The sequence below is a fragment of the Gekko japonicus genome, unplaced genomic scaffold, assembly GCF_001447785.1.
Source record: "Gekko japonicus isolate JY-2015 unplaced genomic scaffold, Gekko_japonicus_V1.1 scaffold339, whole genome shotgun sequence".
Classification (NCBI taxonomy): domain Eukaryota; kingdom Metazoa; phylum Chordata; class Lepidosauria; order Squamata; family Gekkonidae; genus Gekko; species Gekko japonicus.
In genome coordinates, this window is record NW_015169182.1 from 307,685 (window position 1) to 323,650 (window position 15,966).

Sequence of the window (15,966 nt, forward strand, 5' to 3'; positions counted from 1 at the left end):
CGCCTGGCCTCCCGGATGGATCGACTACACCCCGACCGGGCAACCCCGGAGGCACCGGGCACCGAAACGTACGAGGCGGCCAGGGGGTTCTTTCCCGAGGATCCGGTGTAAGGATCAGACCCACAGCTGCCATCCCTGGCGGAGCCCAAGACCCCTCGCCCCGAGGCACCAGCCACTCCAACCACAGTGGACCCCCCGCCGGCCCCGGTCCACTCGGCCCCAAGGGCCCCAGAGACAGAACCCATAGCCACCCCTCGCCGGCCCCGGTCCACTCGGCCCCAAGGGCCCCAGAGACAGAACCCATAACCCTGCTTCTGGGATGAGACCCACAGCCACCATCCCGGGCGGAGCCCGAGACCCCTCGCCCCGAGGCACCAGCCACTCCACCCACGGCGGACCCCTCGCCGGCCCCGGTCCACTCGGCCCCAAGGGCCCCAGAGACAGAACCCATAGCCACCCCGGAACCTCGCCGCTCGACGCGCCCCAGGAAGCCACCGGTGCACCTGAAGGACTTCGTCTGTGGGTGCATTGCGAACCAAAGGGGGAGGGGTGTAATGTATTCAGCCTGACATGCCCGGACTTGCCCGGGCTGGCCAGGCACAAACTGTCCATAGCTTGAGTCGAAAGACAAAGGATCCAAAGGATCCTAGCCGGCCCAATCAAAGGGCTAGCTTTCCAGCCGGGAGACCAATGGTCACCCGGTTACTGTAAATAGCCTATTGGGAGTAGGGGGTGTGTTTATGGGTACTTGGTGGCGGGTTTTCTGAACGCATATAAACCGGCCTGCGAGCTGGTCCGTTGTCTTTGTCCTGAACTAAATAAAGGTATGCTTAGCTGAAATCACTCTCCGTCTGCTTACTTTTCACAAACACTCTATTCATATCCCATAGTAACACTGATCAGATCCATTCGCGTCTAAGTCGGTTCCAGGGGAGGGGTTTTCCCGGGGGGAAAGGGCCAGCTGTGCACCCTGGCCTCTGAAGCGGATCTGGGGAGACTCTTGCTGTGTCAAAGTTTCTTACAGCTGTAACCAATAAAGTTGTGGCCGTTTTATTCCACATTTATCCAAATCTTGTGTATGGTGTGTTATTTGATGCTGGTGGGGGATACATGCAAGGTTGACCCCCCCCCCCAGCTGAGACCACAACTAACACACTTAAAATGCTAACATTTTAAAGAAAGGAGAATGGAACCAGGAGCAGCCAGCCATTTCATATGGATTTCCCCCCCCCTAATGTTATTTGTGTTTCCATACTTACAGACACATCAGAATTCTGCCACATGTGGGATATTTTGTAGCCCTGAAGTTCACCATTCATCTGTGAATCAGGAGGCTTTGCCCACGATACTACCACCAAAGAGGCAGTCTCATTAATTGAGAGAGTAACATTCATAGGAGAAGCAGATGGAGCTTTAAAACAGAAACAGGAAAGGCTGATCAATCTTTTTTTACTTAATGTGTTGTTTTCAAAAAACAATATACAGAATAAAAACATGAAATAAGAGGAAGATGCCCTAAATCTAAAAAGGATGTACCCCTATGTCTCCTCTTCTCTAATCCTCATTACTCCAGGGTGAACAACAGAGAAAAGGATTGCACTTTGGTTTGCCACCTGCCTGGAGAAAAGGAAAGTCCTGTCCCTTTAATAGAGGCTTAATGGGATGTTATTTACCAGTTGATGTTCTTTATCTCCATTCCATCAAAGGTTTCAGCTGGTATAATTTTGCTGTGTATTTTTGTAATATTTACAACATTTGAATAAAAATATTAATTGATAAAAGAGAAAACAAGGTTTCAGCTGGTCATTTCTACTCATTAAGCCTCTGCTAAAATGACAGGAGACTGGCTAATGATTTCCACTTTTTGAAAAAAGTGTGTGTTTTAGTAGACATACAGCTTACCACCTAAGCTTCAGTCATACAACAGATAACACTTCCCTGCCAAAATGTCACCAAATGGTACAAGGTGGAAAGATTCCCAGCCATACTTGAGAGACAGTATTACATAGCAGATAGATCTGGATGGGAGAAATATGGATTCAGTTCTCTGCTTAGCCATGAAGCTCCCTTAAGCCAGCTGTATTGTTTCATCCTGTCCCACATTCCAGGGTTGTTGTGAGGAGAAAAATAGAGGGGCCCTCTTCTGAGCTTCCCCAATCTCCTTGGAGGAAAGATAGGATACAAGCATTCTACGATTAATAAAAAATTACTTTAACTGTACTATTCTTTTCTTACCTCCTTCTGTTGTACTGGCTGTAATCCAACGGCTGAAACCAGACCAGCCTATTTCATTCATACAGGAAACACGGATGTTATAATCCTTCATAGGCCACAGAGTTTGAATGCTGTACTGATGAGGTGGTGTGGAAGTATTAAAAACCATAACAGAAGTATTACCCAGTGACACAACATCCTTCACCTAAAATGAAAATCAAGTTGATGAGCAAAGATTATTAAACAAGGACCCCCAACACTACCAGGACTTTAGACAACATATCTGTAAACAACTATACTTAATTTGTAAGGTGACAAGACTCAAGATGGGCAGGAAGCCTTGCCTCTTCCCCAGAATCACAGAAAGTGTTAAGGATGAATGAATGGCAAGGACAGTGCACATGCTCAGCCTCACTACTACCTCAATTCAGCCTCCAGTGGGCATCCTATGACGATTCCCTACCACGTTAAAAAGGTACCAGGCGAAAGCGGTAGCAAACCCTGGAGAGTGCGTTGATCCCGCTTCCCAGAAGTGTGCGCGCTAAAAGCTGCAAAGAAGCTGCATTGCTGCACCTATGCGCATAGGCGCATGTCGCCGGAGTGGGAAAAAAGCCACTTACAGCCGTGCCTCCACCAGGGGCGGGCCAACACTGTGAACGCTGCCTTGCGTCTCCTCCCCGGTATGTTCCCGCATCAGTAGGTGCAGTGCGACCGGGAATCCCAGGCACAACTTCGTCTGGATCTTTTTGCCCTGGCTCCCTCGCGCTTCATACTGCCAGTCTGTCCTCAGCCAGAGATTTGTATTGATGCCAAAACGGATAAGTATGGCTGACAGCAGGAATCTGGAACTGCCAGCCCAGAGGCCAAGTGCAGCGTCTGTGAGCTCCAGATCAGGCACCCCTCCCCTGCCACAGTCTCAGATTCCAAAGCTCCACTCCTTTTTGTTAGGCTTATTGTATGTTTTGTCCCAAGCCAAAATATGGGGAAACAAATGGGTGTGAGCAGCAGCTACGTAATCAGGGGGTTACTCTGTCAACCCCACTGTCACTGTTCACACTGGAAAGTAAGGGCTTAAAGAGTCCTTTGTCTGTGACCTGGCTTGTAGGGGAGAATTAGTGGACACAGGGATAACCCTAACAGTCCTTTAGGCCATGCTTAACTCAAGCTATCATTGCTATTAAAAACAAAACATCAGCTGAACCAGGGGCTGTGCTATCAGAACTGGGTTTAATCTGGGTCAAAGAGAATCCCTTCAGTGCTCTGCAATGTAGAAAGAAAAGCAAAACAAAACATTCCTTCATGCTACCGGATGCTCTGGCAAGCAAATATTAGAAGAGTCATCATAACTAGATGTTTCTATTTTAGGTACATTTCATTTGTATGCAAGAAATCAACTTTCTGGCTCTTGTATCCCCAAAGAAGGCAAAACAGTAGTGGTCAAAGTTATTTGCTCCACACATGGTAACATTATAGTAATTCTAGCCTGCTTTTTCAAGTTCTTCTGTGCTCTGTGATTAAAGCACTCACTTGTCTTGGAGGTTTTGAATGCTTTCAAACTAAGAAAATCTACTTCCGTATGCGTGATAACTGTCAAGTAACCAATACAGAATATGATATCATAAGAAATGTTTCAGATTCTCCAGCCTGTTTCTGGAGGTTCAATAAGAATGCAGGATGCTGATAACATCCGGAAAGGAAAAACATCTCCCCATTCTTTACCCACCCACCATACCCCATGAGAGTTTATTCCAAACTGCCAGAGAAAGCTCCTCTTAGCCAACCGATTGGAAATGGGTATGGGTAGACTCACTGGCTTAAATTATCACTGCAGTTCTTCAGAATTTCGTTCTATGGTTCAAGTGCTAAGAAGGCAGTGACTCATGTGTGTGAAATTGTGATGGACTAAAACCTTCCCCAGTCTCTCCTATGAATGAGTACCAGCCCCAGGAAATCCTGATTATGTCCAGCAATCTACAGGTTTTTCCTTTGTTGTATACAACAATTTGGGGGTGGGGGGGTGCGGGAGGAATCAGCACAGTAACAAAGGACACTGTGTGGACAGACTCCACTCCTTTGCAAGATATTGGCCTGTATGGTGCTGTAGTGTTCCAGCTAAGCCCTCTGGCTGAAACTTTCTCCTTTCTGTAAGCATCTCACTGTTACTAAGTTAATGTTAAGCAATAGCGGTAGCATAAATTATGACAATAATTAGCAATACGTGTGAAGAACGATGTTATGCTACAGCTGGCTTTGTTTTTTAGTGCACAAAATGCGATTTTTGCATTTTCAACTATTAGAATGCAAACCTAAAATCTGTACTGGCATGAATAAACCTACTATTCTAAAATGCCTCCCTGACTTTTTATCTTGTATTGACAATGTTTGTGAAGACAGAAGCAGCACAAAAGAGGCACTTCTGGTATAGTGAAGAAATTCAGTCAGTCTCCAACACAAAAAAAGTGCAGGGGTAGCTAATTGCACACACACATTAAATGCACATATATAATCAAACTTTACTGTATCCCCGCCCCCGCTAGCCATTGTTTTGCAGGAGTGGAAGTACTGCTTAACCCTTTGCCTGCCACCCAGTTCTCAGCTCAAAATCTGTGGGAGGAGGGAGAAGCAGCTCAGTGGGGGAGACATTTTGGGTAGAATAATGATGGGGAAAGGGAAAGCACCCCTGTGATCCCTAGTCCACTCAAAATTACCTCCTTTGGATGCAGTTCTTCCTAGAAAAGGGAAAAGCAGGCACTGGGGCTAATTTCCAATTGGCCCTATTTGGACAAACTAATTGAGAGGGCGGTGGCAATTCAGCTGCAGGGTTTCTTGGATGACACTTCCATATTAGATCCCCTACCAGTCCAGCTTCCAACCAGGCCATGGGATGGAGAGGGCACTGGTCGCCCTCACAGACAACCTTCGGAGGCATCTGGATAGGGGCGGTTTGGCAGTGTTGCTGTTGTTGGACCTGTCGGCGGCATTCAACATGGTTTACCATCAACTACTGATCCACCACCTCGCCGATGCTGGGATTCAGGGGTCTGCCTTGCAGTGGCTCTCCTTGTTCCTTCAGGGTCAGGGACAAAGTGTAGCATTAGGGGAACAGCTGTCCTGAAGGCACCCGCTAGTGAGCAGAGTGCCACAAGGGGAGGTACTTTCCCCAATTCTATTTAAAATCTATATGCGCCTCCTTGCCCAGAGGCATGGGTTGGGTTGTTACCAGTATGCGGATGACACCCAGCTTTATCTGCTGTTGGCAGCCAGTCTGACTCCAACCCAGAAGATCTGGACCTGGCGCTGCAGGCTGTGGCTGGATGGCTTAGACTGAGCTGACTGAAATTGAATCCAACAAAGATGGAGGTCCTGTGCATGAGTCGGGGCGGCCTGGGATTAGGGATCCCACTCCTGTCCTTTGATTGGGCGCCGTTGGTGCCAGCATCGGAGGTTAGGAGCTTGGGAGTGCTCCTAGATGCCTCCATAATGATGGAGGCCCAGGTAGTAGCCACTGCTACGTGATCCTTTTATCATCTTCGGCTGATTAGGCAGTTGGTTCCCTTCCTCGAATGCAACGATTTTGGCGACAGTGATCTACGCTATGATCACTTCGAGATTAGACTACTGTAATGCCCTCTACATGGAGCTGCCCTTGACCAAATCCAGAAACTTCAGTTGGTGCAGAACGTGGCGGCCAGGCTGTTGCTGGGACTCCCCATGCGGGAGCACATCCAGCCTGCGCTGAAAGCACTGCACTGGCTAACAACAGCGTAACAAATTTGCTTCAAGGTGCTGGTGCTTACCTTTGAAGCCCTTTATGGTCAGGGACCTACCTTCCTGAGGGACTGCCTTTCCCCGCATGCTCCCCAGAGAGCACTACAGTCAGGGTCTCAAATTCGCTTGGCCCTCCCTGGACCTAAGGACGCCAGGCTGGCATTGACCAGGGCCAGGGCCTTTTCAGTGGTGGCTCCAACCTGGTGGAATGAGCTTCCAGAAGAGATCAGGGCCCTGTAGGACCTGTTACAGTTCCCCAGGGTCTGTAGAACGGAGCTCTTCCGCCAGGGTTTTAGGAAAGGAGCCGCACCTTACTATCTAAGATCCTGTGCCAATATCATCATCCAGTCTGAGCCTGCCAATAGGGAAATCTACCGCTGACTGTATGTTTATTACGTACGCTGCTACTACTGTACCGCCATCGCCACACAAATTGTTTTTAGTAACTATGTTGTGTTTTATGAGCTCATTGGGGAGGGCGGGGTATAAATGTGAAAAATAAATAAATAAATAAATAAATAAATAATGCTGACATTTATATTGTTGCTTTATCTGTTGCTATTTTTATGTAAGCCGCCCTGAACCTGCCTTGGCAGGGAGGGTGGAGTACAAATAAAATAAATAAATAAATTTGCCAGTATTTACATGTAATGTGTGGTTATAGCCATGAATCTGTGGCTTATGTGTAACACTGGATGAAGAACCTAATTCTTCCCTTTGCAATAGCACTCCCACTATTGCTGAAACTGGCATTCTTCCCAAATACCTTTCCTCCCTCCCTGTCACATACACTGGCAACACACCTGTACTCTTCCTTTATTGAGAATGCCCTGTGGGATTTTAAATCGCCTGGATAAATAGGTTACATACCTGCCCTGAAAGATTGAACGTTACACAAGCCAGTTTTGTTCAGGTGGGTAGCCGTGAATTAACTGCTTTAATCCAATTTTAGCTGTACTTATCACTCATTTACTTATGCGTCTTAAGTTGTCCTTCCTGGCAACTAACCCCCTTTCCATACGTAAGGCTTAGAATCATAGAATCATAGAATGTTAGAGTTGGAAGGCATTCTCAATAAAGGAAGAGTACAGGTGTGTTGCCAGTGTATGTGACAGGGAGGGAGGAAAGGTATTTGGGAAGAATGCCAGTTTCAGCAATAGTGGGAGTGCTATTGCAAAGGGAAGAATTAGGTTCTTCATCCAGTGTTACACATAAGCCACAGATTCATGGCTATAACCACACATTACATGTAAATACTGGCAAATTTATTTATTTATTTTATTTGTACTCCACCCTCCCTGCCAAGGCAGGTTCAGGGCGGCTTACATAAAAATAGCAACAGATAAAGCAACAATATAAATGTCAGCATTATTTATTTATTTATTTATTTATTTATTTATTTATTTTTCACATTTATACCCCGCCCTCCCCAATGAGCTCATAAAACACAACATAGTTACTAAAAACAATTTGTGTGGCGATGGCGGTACAGTAGTAGCAGCGTACGTAATAAACATACAGTCAGCGGTAGATTTCCCTATTGGCAGGCTCAGACTGGATGATGATATTGGCACAGGATCTTAGATAGTAAGGTGCGGCTCCTTTCCTAAAACCCTGGCGGAAGAGCTCCGTTCTACAGACCCTGGGGAACTGTAACAGGTCCTACAGGGCCCTGATCTCTTCTGGAAGCTCATTCCACCAGGTTGGAGCCACCACTGAAAAGGCCCTGGCCCTGGTCAATGCCAGCCTGGCGTCCTTAGGTCCAGGGAAGAATTAGCAATCCCACCCAGCTTCGTGTCATCTGCAAATTTGATAAGCATCCCCTCTATGTCTAGAAGTATGCATGCGCACAAAAGCTATACCTTGAATAAAACTTTGATGGTCTTAAAGGTGCCACTGGACTTAAACGTACAACTTAAAAACTGATAAATCACCAGGCCCAGATGGCATACATCCGAGAGTTCTGAAAGAACTCAAATGTGAACTTGTGGATCTCCTGACAAAGATATGTAATCTTTCATTAAAATCTGCTTCCATTCCTGAGGACCAGAAGGTAGCTAACTGGAAGGTAAGCAGTGCTTCCTCAGGCTTGGGGCCTGGTGAGTTTCCAGAGAAGCCAATGTTGGATAAGCTCCATATGCTTATCTAATTCCCCTTTGAAGCCGTCCATGCTTGTAGCCGCCACCACTTCCTGTGGCAGTGAATTCCATGTGTTACTCACTCTTTGGGTGAAGAAGTACTTCCTTTTATCTGTTCTAACCCGACCGCTCAGCAATTTCATGGAGTGCCCACGAGTTCTTGTATTGTGAGAAAGGGAGAAAAGTACCTCTTTCTCAACCTGCTCTATCCCATGCATAATCTTATAAACCTTGATCATGTCCCCCCTCAGCTGTCATTTATCCAAGCTAAAGAGCCCCAAATGCTTTAACCTTTCTTCAACCCTTTTATCATTCTAGTTGCCCTTTTCTGCACTTTTTTGCAATGCCTTTTTAAGGTGTGGTGACCAGAACTGTACACAGTATTCCAAATGAGGTCGCACCATTGATTTATATAGGGGGGCATTATGATATTGGCTGATCTGTTTTCAATTCCCTTCCTAATAACCCCCAGCATTGACCTTTTTTATTGCAGTCACACACTGTCTCGACATTTTCAGTGAGTTATCTACTACGACTCCCAAGATCTCTCTCTTGGTCAGTCTCTCCCAATTCGGACCCCATCAACGTGTATTTATAGTTAGGATTTTTGGCTCCGATGTGCATCACCTTGCACTTGGCCACATTGAACCCCATTTGCCACGTTGATGCCCACTCGCCCATCGTCGACAGATCCCTTTGGAGTGCCTCACAATCCTCCCTGGTTTTCACCACCCTGAAAAACTTTGATCATCCGCAGATTTAGCCACCTCACTGCTTACTCCCAACTCCAAATCATTGATGGCACCTGGTATTTTTGGCCACTGTGTGATACAGAGTGTTGGACTGGATGGGCCTTTGGCCTGATCCAACATTGGCTTCTCTTATGTTCTTATGTCAGGCCCTGAAAGTAGAAGCAGAAGAGAGGTATTCTCTGTATATAGAACTCCTTCTCACTGGAAACTCACCAGGCCCCAAGCCTGAGTAAGCACTGTTAGAAGCACTTTGGGCTGGCCTCAGTCATTAGGAAACAGGGTGCTTTTAATACACCGGGATTTTATTCTGGTTTCCTGGCGATGTTGCCCATTGTTATGATGGGTGGAAGTATTGCTGTGTTGCTTCTTAGGTGAACAGCAACTGTCACCAGGCACTTCTGCATAAAGAGACCTAAGGAGTTCTCCACAGTAATTGCTTATTTGACACACTTAATTCCTGCAACTGGCAGCAGACACTTTGCCCTCTGACTAGAATGAGTCACTGTGTCTTGTTTTATTTAAAGGATCCTTTTCTAGATATCACAATCTGGACTCTTCCTGAGAAGGAAACAAAACTGTCATTTCCCAAAGTACAAGGAAGCAGATTATTTCTTCACCTTTGCCATAGGACAAAGTACACTTAGCTTTCTCTCTGGTATTGATACTATGAAACCTGTTCTCTGTTATTTGGATAAGGAATGCAGGCAGGAACCATACAGAAAAGAGACACAGCTTGCCTCCATTTCCTTTCCACGTAACATACATGGCTATTATCTGATGAAGGGAGTTTTGACTCTCAAAAGCTTATACCTTGAAAATCTTGTTGGTATTGAAGGTGCTACTGGTCTTGAATCTAACTCTTCTACAGCAGATCAACATAGCCACCTTCCTGAAACTATTGCTATTAGGGAAGTAATGTGATCTAAAAAACCTCAGCCAATTCATTGTAATGGAACTTAATCCATTTTAATCAGGGGTCCTTGCATAAGCCTTAAAGAAAGCACTGAGAGGTCCGATTCTGGATCTCCAATGAAACATGTACTTTGGCCCTGCGCCACACAAGTTTAATATTTCATTTTTAATGGAGAAGCCTGAAACTTTCACCAGTACAGAGGATGATGGTCAGCATGTTTTCATTGATGCTAAATAACAAAAGTCCATCAGGAAACATATGAAACATCAGGTATTAAGGAATGCAGTTGTAAAGACTTACCTGAACACTGCACCTGCTCAACGGAGAATAACCATCGAAGCCTGGGACCCAGGATACAACTATCATGTGAGCTGTTCTGTTTTGAATACGGACATCAACTAGTGGGGATGGGATTCCTGCATTAGAAACAACAACATCTTCAGCAGTTATGCTGTACATGGTATACAGTGCAAAATACATGCAACTGAAGGGCAATCTGGTCACAACACAAAACCACTGGAATTACTTGAATGTGGGTGGGGGAGAAGAAAGGGCTACAGGCAGGCAAGTAGCCACATGGGAGGAGAGAATAGGGAGAAGGAGCAGAGAACCATGGGATGCAGCTGGCAGAAGTCTAGATTAGACAAATGTCCAATGCAATTCTATCTGGTAAATTTGTGTCTTGCCCTTTCTTCAAGAAACTCTTATTCACACATTATAGCCTTACAATAACTCTGTGGCGTAAATTAGGCTGACAGCATGACTGGCCCAAGATCACCTAGTGAGCTTTATGACATTGCGGGGATTTGAACCCAGGGCTTTCATATCCTGGTCCAACGCTGTAATCACTGCCCTACACTGGCTCTACAAGGCATGGAAGCAAGATCTTAACTTCCTGCTCCCAACTAGAAGTCATGTCTGTTTCAGACCTGGGCTGACATGCAGGTATGTTTTGTAAAAGTCTACAAATATAAACTCAAAATTATGGAAACCCAAACCAGGGCCTTCAAACTATGATTCCCACTGGGGATCTACCTCATACAACCTTGACCTAACCCAAACATCATATGAAAGCACATCACATGATGTTCTGTTAGCATGAATATGATAATAATGGGTTATTTCAAAGTGTACCTCACATTTCCCCCCCATTCTTTCCTTGTAGGCTTACCAGTTGCCCATTTCTGGTGGGAGGGCTCCCGCTGCCCTCCCACTCCTGCTCCCCAGACTGGCAGAAGAAAGATCTGGCGGTGGAAATGACAATGTGCAACATGTTATGTCTCATCTGCCCGAAACCCTAAATATGATGTAAGCATGTTGGGGATGCTCTAGCCGTCCTTGAAAACTCCATGGTACCATGAAATTTTCAGGGACAGCCAAAGCATCACATCCAGAGTTTTGGGAGGATATGATGTCATATGTCGCGCAACATCATTCCCTTCCCCAACAGACCCACTGGTCTGGCATCCCTAAGTCCTTATCCCAGCCTTCCGCCAAGGAGCTCAGCACAGAGTTCAGTGGGTGGTGCCACCATTTTATCCTGGGAACAGGCCTGTTCTGTAACAGGTTACAATGACATACTGATGATAGCACCTGGCCCAAACTCATACTCCCACCTTCCCTCTCCTTCAGGAATAGAGCTGCAGAATTTACAGCACCAAAAATGCATTGCCCAGGGTCCCCAGGTTGACCAAGCCCCACAGACTTTTGTCTCCTCCTTTGGCAGCCTTGGCCCAAATAATGTGATCCACATTTTAAATACACTGTAGGAAACAATCACACATTTGAGGCCTGCACACATTGGATTTTATGTGAGTAGGTCCTCCTACGCAAATCAGTATTTTCCTGGGGGGGGGGGTTGCAACATTTACACCACACCTTTCCACAACTGCTCAAAGCAGCTTACAATATCCATTGGCCCAGAGAGGAGAGACATTAGAAAAGAGGGGATTTATTTAATTAAGAAAAATGGGACAGTGGCCAAGGAGTGTCAGAGGGGGAAATGGGCCTGAACTACATGAGATGCCGTGTAAGGGAGGCTGAAGCTACTTTCTCACTTTCCCCTGTGCCATGTGAATTAGGCTCTCTGGTACTTGAGCTGTAAAGTTCCTTGCAGCTACTATCTGGCTGCAGGAAATACAAATGAGTTAGGGAGAACACCAACCCAACTCATGGCAAAATGTCCTGAATAGCAAATGGCTGAGCTATCTAGTATCCTTAGGTAGCAGAATTTAATTAGAGTGTTTTCCTTCCTGGGACTTTGGCTCTCCCCTTACGTTTGTGGTTAGAAAGAAAGAAATCAATGGCCAACACAGCAATAGATTCATGGGATCCAAACCTGCGTATCTTCTTTGATTAGATACCAAAATAATAATAAGCATATGAAAAAATCAGCATATGAAGACCCTATGACAAGGATCTAGAGTTGCCAAGTCCCTTTGTCACTCTGGTGGGGGGACTTGGGTGATGTTCCAGGGATGCCGTATGGGGACACTCTGGCATTTGGGCGAAACAGTATGGGGTTTTTGCCCACAAACCATAGAGTTTGCCCAAATACCAGAGCATCCCCACACGACATCCCCGGTGTGATGATGTCACTTCTGAGTGACATCATCACATCAGGGACACCGTGTTTAGGGATGGGGATCCCCTGCCTGGACCTGGGGGCTGGCAAGCCTACAAAGTTCTGAAAGGACAGTCTGGGAGTTCACCCAACCACCACAATGCTCATGGACAAGTTTTATGTTGTAATGGTTTGACTGTAACAAATGGGACCTATACAGTTTTGTTTTTAAATTGCTGTTACCTTTTGGGAATATGCAGCCTACAAACACAAAGTTAAAAAAAAAAGTCCATGCAAGCCAAAAATGGTTACTCTTTGTGTGCGCTCTGAAATAAAATGGTCTTTTTATTGGCTTGGCACTAAGCGTAGAACCAGTTTAATTTTGCTAAGAACAACAAGATATTTTTACAGCTCTCCAAATGGCATTACTGCATTACTGTGAGAAAAACATTAGAATGGAAAAACCAATTATGGTGGACTGTTTCAAGACTTACGAAGTTATTTACTGCTTACGCAGTACATTGCAAGACACCAAGAAATGCACAGCTAGTGGGTTGGATCATGTAGCTTAATTCCTGTAACAGCAGCCTCTTCCCCTGGCCTTGCACCAGTGGGAGCTTCTGCCCTCAGAGGAATAGATCTGCAGGATCCAAACCTTGTATACTTTTTGTTTAGGTACCCAAATAGGGTTGCTAGGTCAAGCCTGGCAACCAGCAGAAGGGTTGGGGGCAGGGACATGGTGGACATAAGTGTGATGACATTACTTCCGGGGAAAACTCAGAAGTGATGGCAGTAGCTCTAGGAATCATAGGAAATTCTATGGTTTTCCTTGCAAGTGACATCATCAAGCTTGTATTGCTGATGGGGCCTGACAGACTGGCGGCTTGACATACCTGTACAAAAATAATAGACCTGATATACTCCTAATTCTCATGAGGTGCAAAACAAGCTCTAGATCAGGGGTGTCAAACCTGCGGCCCACAGGCTGCAACCGGCCCACCCAGGCCTTTAATCCAGCCTGGGAGTGGGGCTCTCTTCCCTCACCCCCTGCCCAACCTTGCTGTTCTCAGCTTGAGCTGTGTAGGAGTATAATGAGCAGAGGGCGAGGCTACCTCAGAACAGAGAGCTCAGAGCAGGAAGCAGAGGGTGGTTGCCAGTAGGGTTGCCAAGTCGACTTACCTGCAAAACGGGGGGATTCCTGGCTCCGTCGGAAGTGACATCATCGCATCGCCCACGTTGGGGGCAGGGCACCATGACTCGAGGGAAAACCATAAAGTTTTCCCTCGATTCACAGAGTGTCCCCCCCACAACGTGGCCAGCATGATGATGTCACCTCCGGGTGACATCATCACACTGGGAACGCCCTCCGGCAGGAGGTAGAGTTCCCCCCAGGGCCCGAACTGCCGGTAGCAGGTAATGGGCCTCCCGGGTGGGAATTTACCCGCCCCCAGCGGGGGCTTGGCAAGGCTACTTCCCAGCCACCCTTTCAAACCTCCATAGTCCTCGTCACAGGTAGGAGCTGGGGGCTGGGGGTTCTTCTGCTGTGATCCTTGTGCTTCTTCTTTATTTTAAAACTGTCTTTGCAAAATCCCATAATTTCCCCACCTTTCCAGTTTAGGGAGGCATGTTTTAAGGGTGTGTGTGTGAGGGGGGGAGGTTTGGGACCAGCCAGGGTTAAAATATAGAGTTCTGCAAACTCAAGGGACTCCAGTTTTGCAGACAAATACTAGTTTTAACACACACACACCTCCTAATGTGGAGGGGTATCCTCAAATAATGTTGGGTGTTCTCTTCAGCACTTGTTCTGCTATTATTCCATTGGAACAATAGCAGAACAAGTGCTGAAGAGGACACCCAAAATTATTATCTCAAACCACCCTGTAAAAAACCCCTCTGAGACCCTGGAGAGCCACTGCCACTCTGAGTAGACCTGGGAGGGGGAGAGAAACTTGCAATGCTCAGCCATTTCATGTTCTTCCCCCGGGTCCTAGGCTCAGACCATATATATTTGTCGTTTATATTTCTGGGGGGGGGGAGGTTTGGGACTAACCACGGTTAAAATATAGAGTTCCACAAAATCAAAGAACTTCAGGTTTGCAGAGAAATATTAGCCTCTAATGTGGGGCTCCGATGGAATAACTGCTATAATATCTTTCATTGTGTTTTTCTGTGTCCTTTATAAAGTTTATATCTCTGCTACCTGACATTACATTTTATGACACACATGGCCCAGCCTGACAAAGTCCAATTTATGTCAAATCTGGCCCACATAAGAAATGAGTTTGACACTCCTGTTCTACATGCTTCCCCAAATCTATTGAAGAAAAGGATGGCAGGGAAGGATTGCAGGAACCACTGGCTGTTAGAGATTGCCATCTGGCCAGGAAAATAGAGAAGTTTAATATGCAGAAATGGGCAGTTGAAGCTTTTCATGGCATGAAGCCAGGGGTCGTTTCGTAGAAAAAGAGCTATGGGAACTCATTAGCATAACTCATTAGCATATGCCACACCCCCTGACATCAGGGGCCCGGCGGTGGTCCTGCAAGGCCGGCGGGAGTGCGAGGAAGCCCCGCCAAGGCCCTCCCTGGCCTCAGGCAGGCAGGGGTGGGGAGAGGTGGGGAGGAAGCAACTTACCCTCCCTCTTCTCCTGCCTCCTCCTGGCTGAATGAGGGCCGGAAGTGGGGCGGACGGAAGCAGGGGGCGGGGCTTCGTCATGTGCCCCGCCCCCTGTACCTCACCCGGGGGAACTGCGACCCCCTGCGTTCCCCCCGAAATGACCTCTGCATGAAGCTAAATAACATCATCTGACATTTGCTGCACATCAAACTGTTATTAAAGGGACAGATGGAGGGACCACTTTAAATGCTGGCAACCATATTATAGGCCTGTATTGAAGCATCCAGGGAAGAATGCAATACAGGCCTCCACTTGGACTCTAATGGCTCCTGGAAAACTTTTTAGCACTCCTTCTCCTTTCTTAAGTTTGGGGGAAGGGTGGAACTGCAACCCATCAGCCTGAACTCTGGAATGGGGGACCAAACCTAAATTGATCCCCCTAGGCAAACTCATGAAATCTGGTTTGACTCCCCCTCTCCTTTTCTGACTCCTCCTCACTTCCAGAGCTAGATTTGAGTCCAGTAACACCTTAGAGACCCACAAGATTTTCAGAGTATAAGCTTTCAACTGGATACTTGATGATGGGAGCTTTGACTTTTGAAAACTCATACCCCGAAAATCTTGTTGGTCTCTAAGGTGCTGCTGTACTCAAATCTAGCTCTTCTACTGCAGACCAACATGGCGACCTTCCTGAAACTCTCACCACTCCTAGTTATCACTGTTTGAAATATCTGTTCATGCGTGCCTTAATCTGACCATCAGCAGATCCTTAACACTCTACTGGAGCCCCACTCCATCCACTCTCTCTTCCCTCCCCTTCTGCCACCGTGTTTTCCTATCTCTCCCAGGTGTCTTTAAAAGCAGATATTGTGCTGCCAGTGGTGCAACCTATCACAAGTCATACCATAACTCAATATACCTCAATGGTCCCCATATACCAGGTATATTCCTATATATTTCTGGTACTTGTTCCTAGTCAATCATTTGTGCGTATTTTTGCCT

General features: G+C 46.5%; 1 protein-coding gene across 1 annotated transcript in view; it reads right to left on the bottom strand.

Moving 5' to 3' along the window:
- The window catches only part of MERTK (MER proto-oncogene, tyrosine kinase), a 90,986-nt gene that overhangs the window by 47,076 nt on the left and 27,944 nt on the right, over window positions 1-15,966 (bottom strand). The window contains exons 6-8 of the mRNA XM_015416138.1: window positions 10,086-10,201; window positions 2,236-2,419; window positions 1,260-1,411 (exon numbers count right to left, since the gene is read on the bottom strand). Coding sequence (XP_015271624.1) covers window positions 1,260-1,411; window positions 2,236-2,419; window positions 10,086-10,201 — 452 coding nt within the window. The remainder of the gene's footprint in view (window positions 1-1,259; window positions 1,412-2,235; window positions 2,420-10,085; window positions 10,202-15,966) is intronic.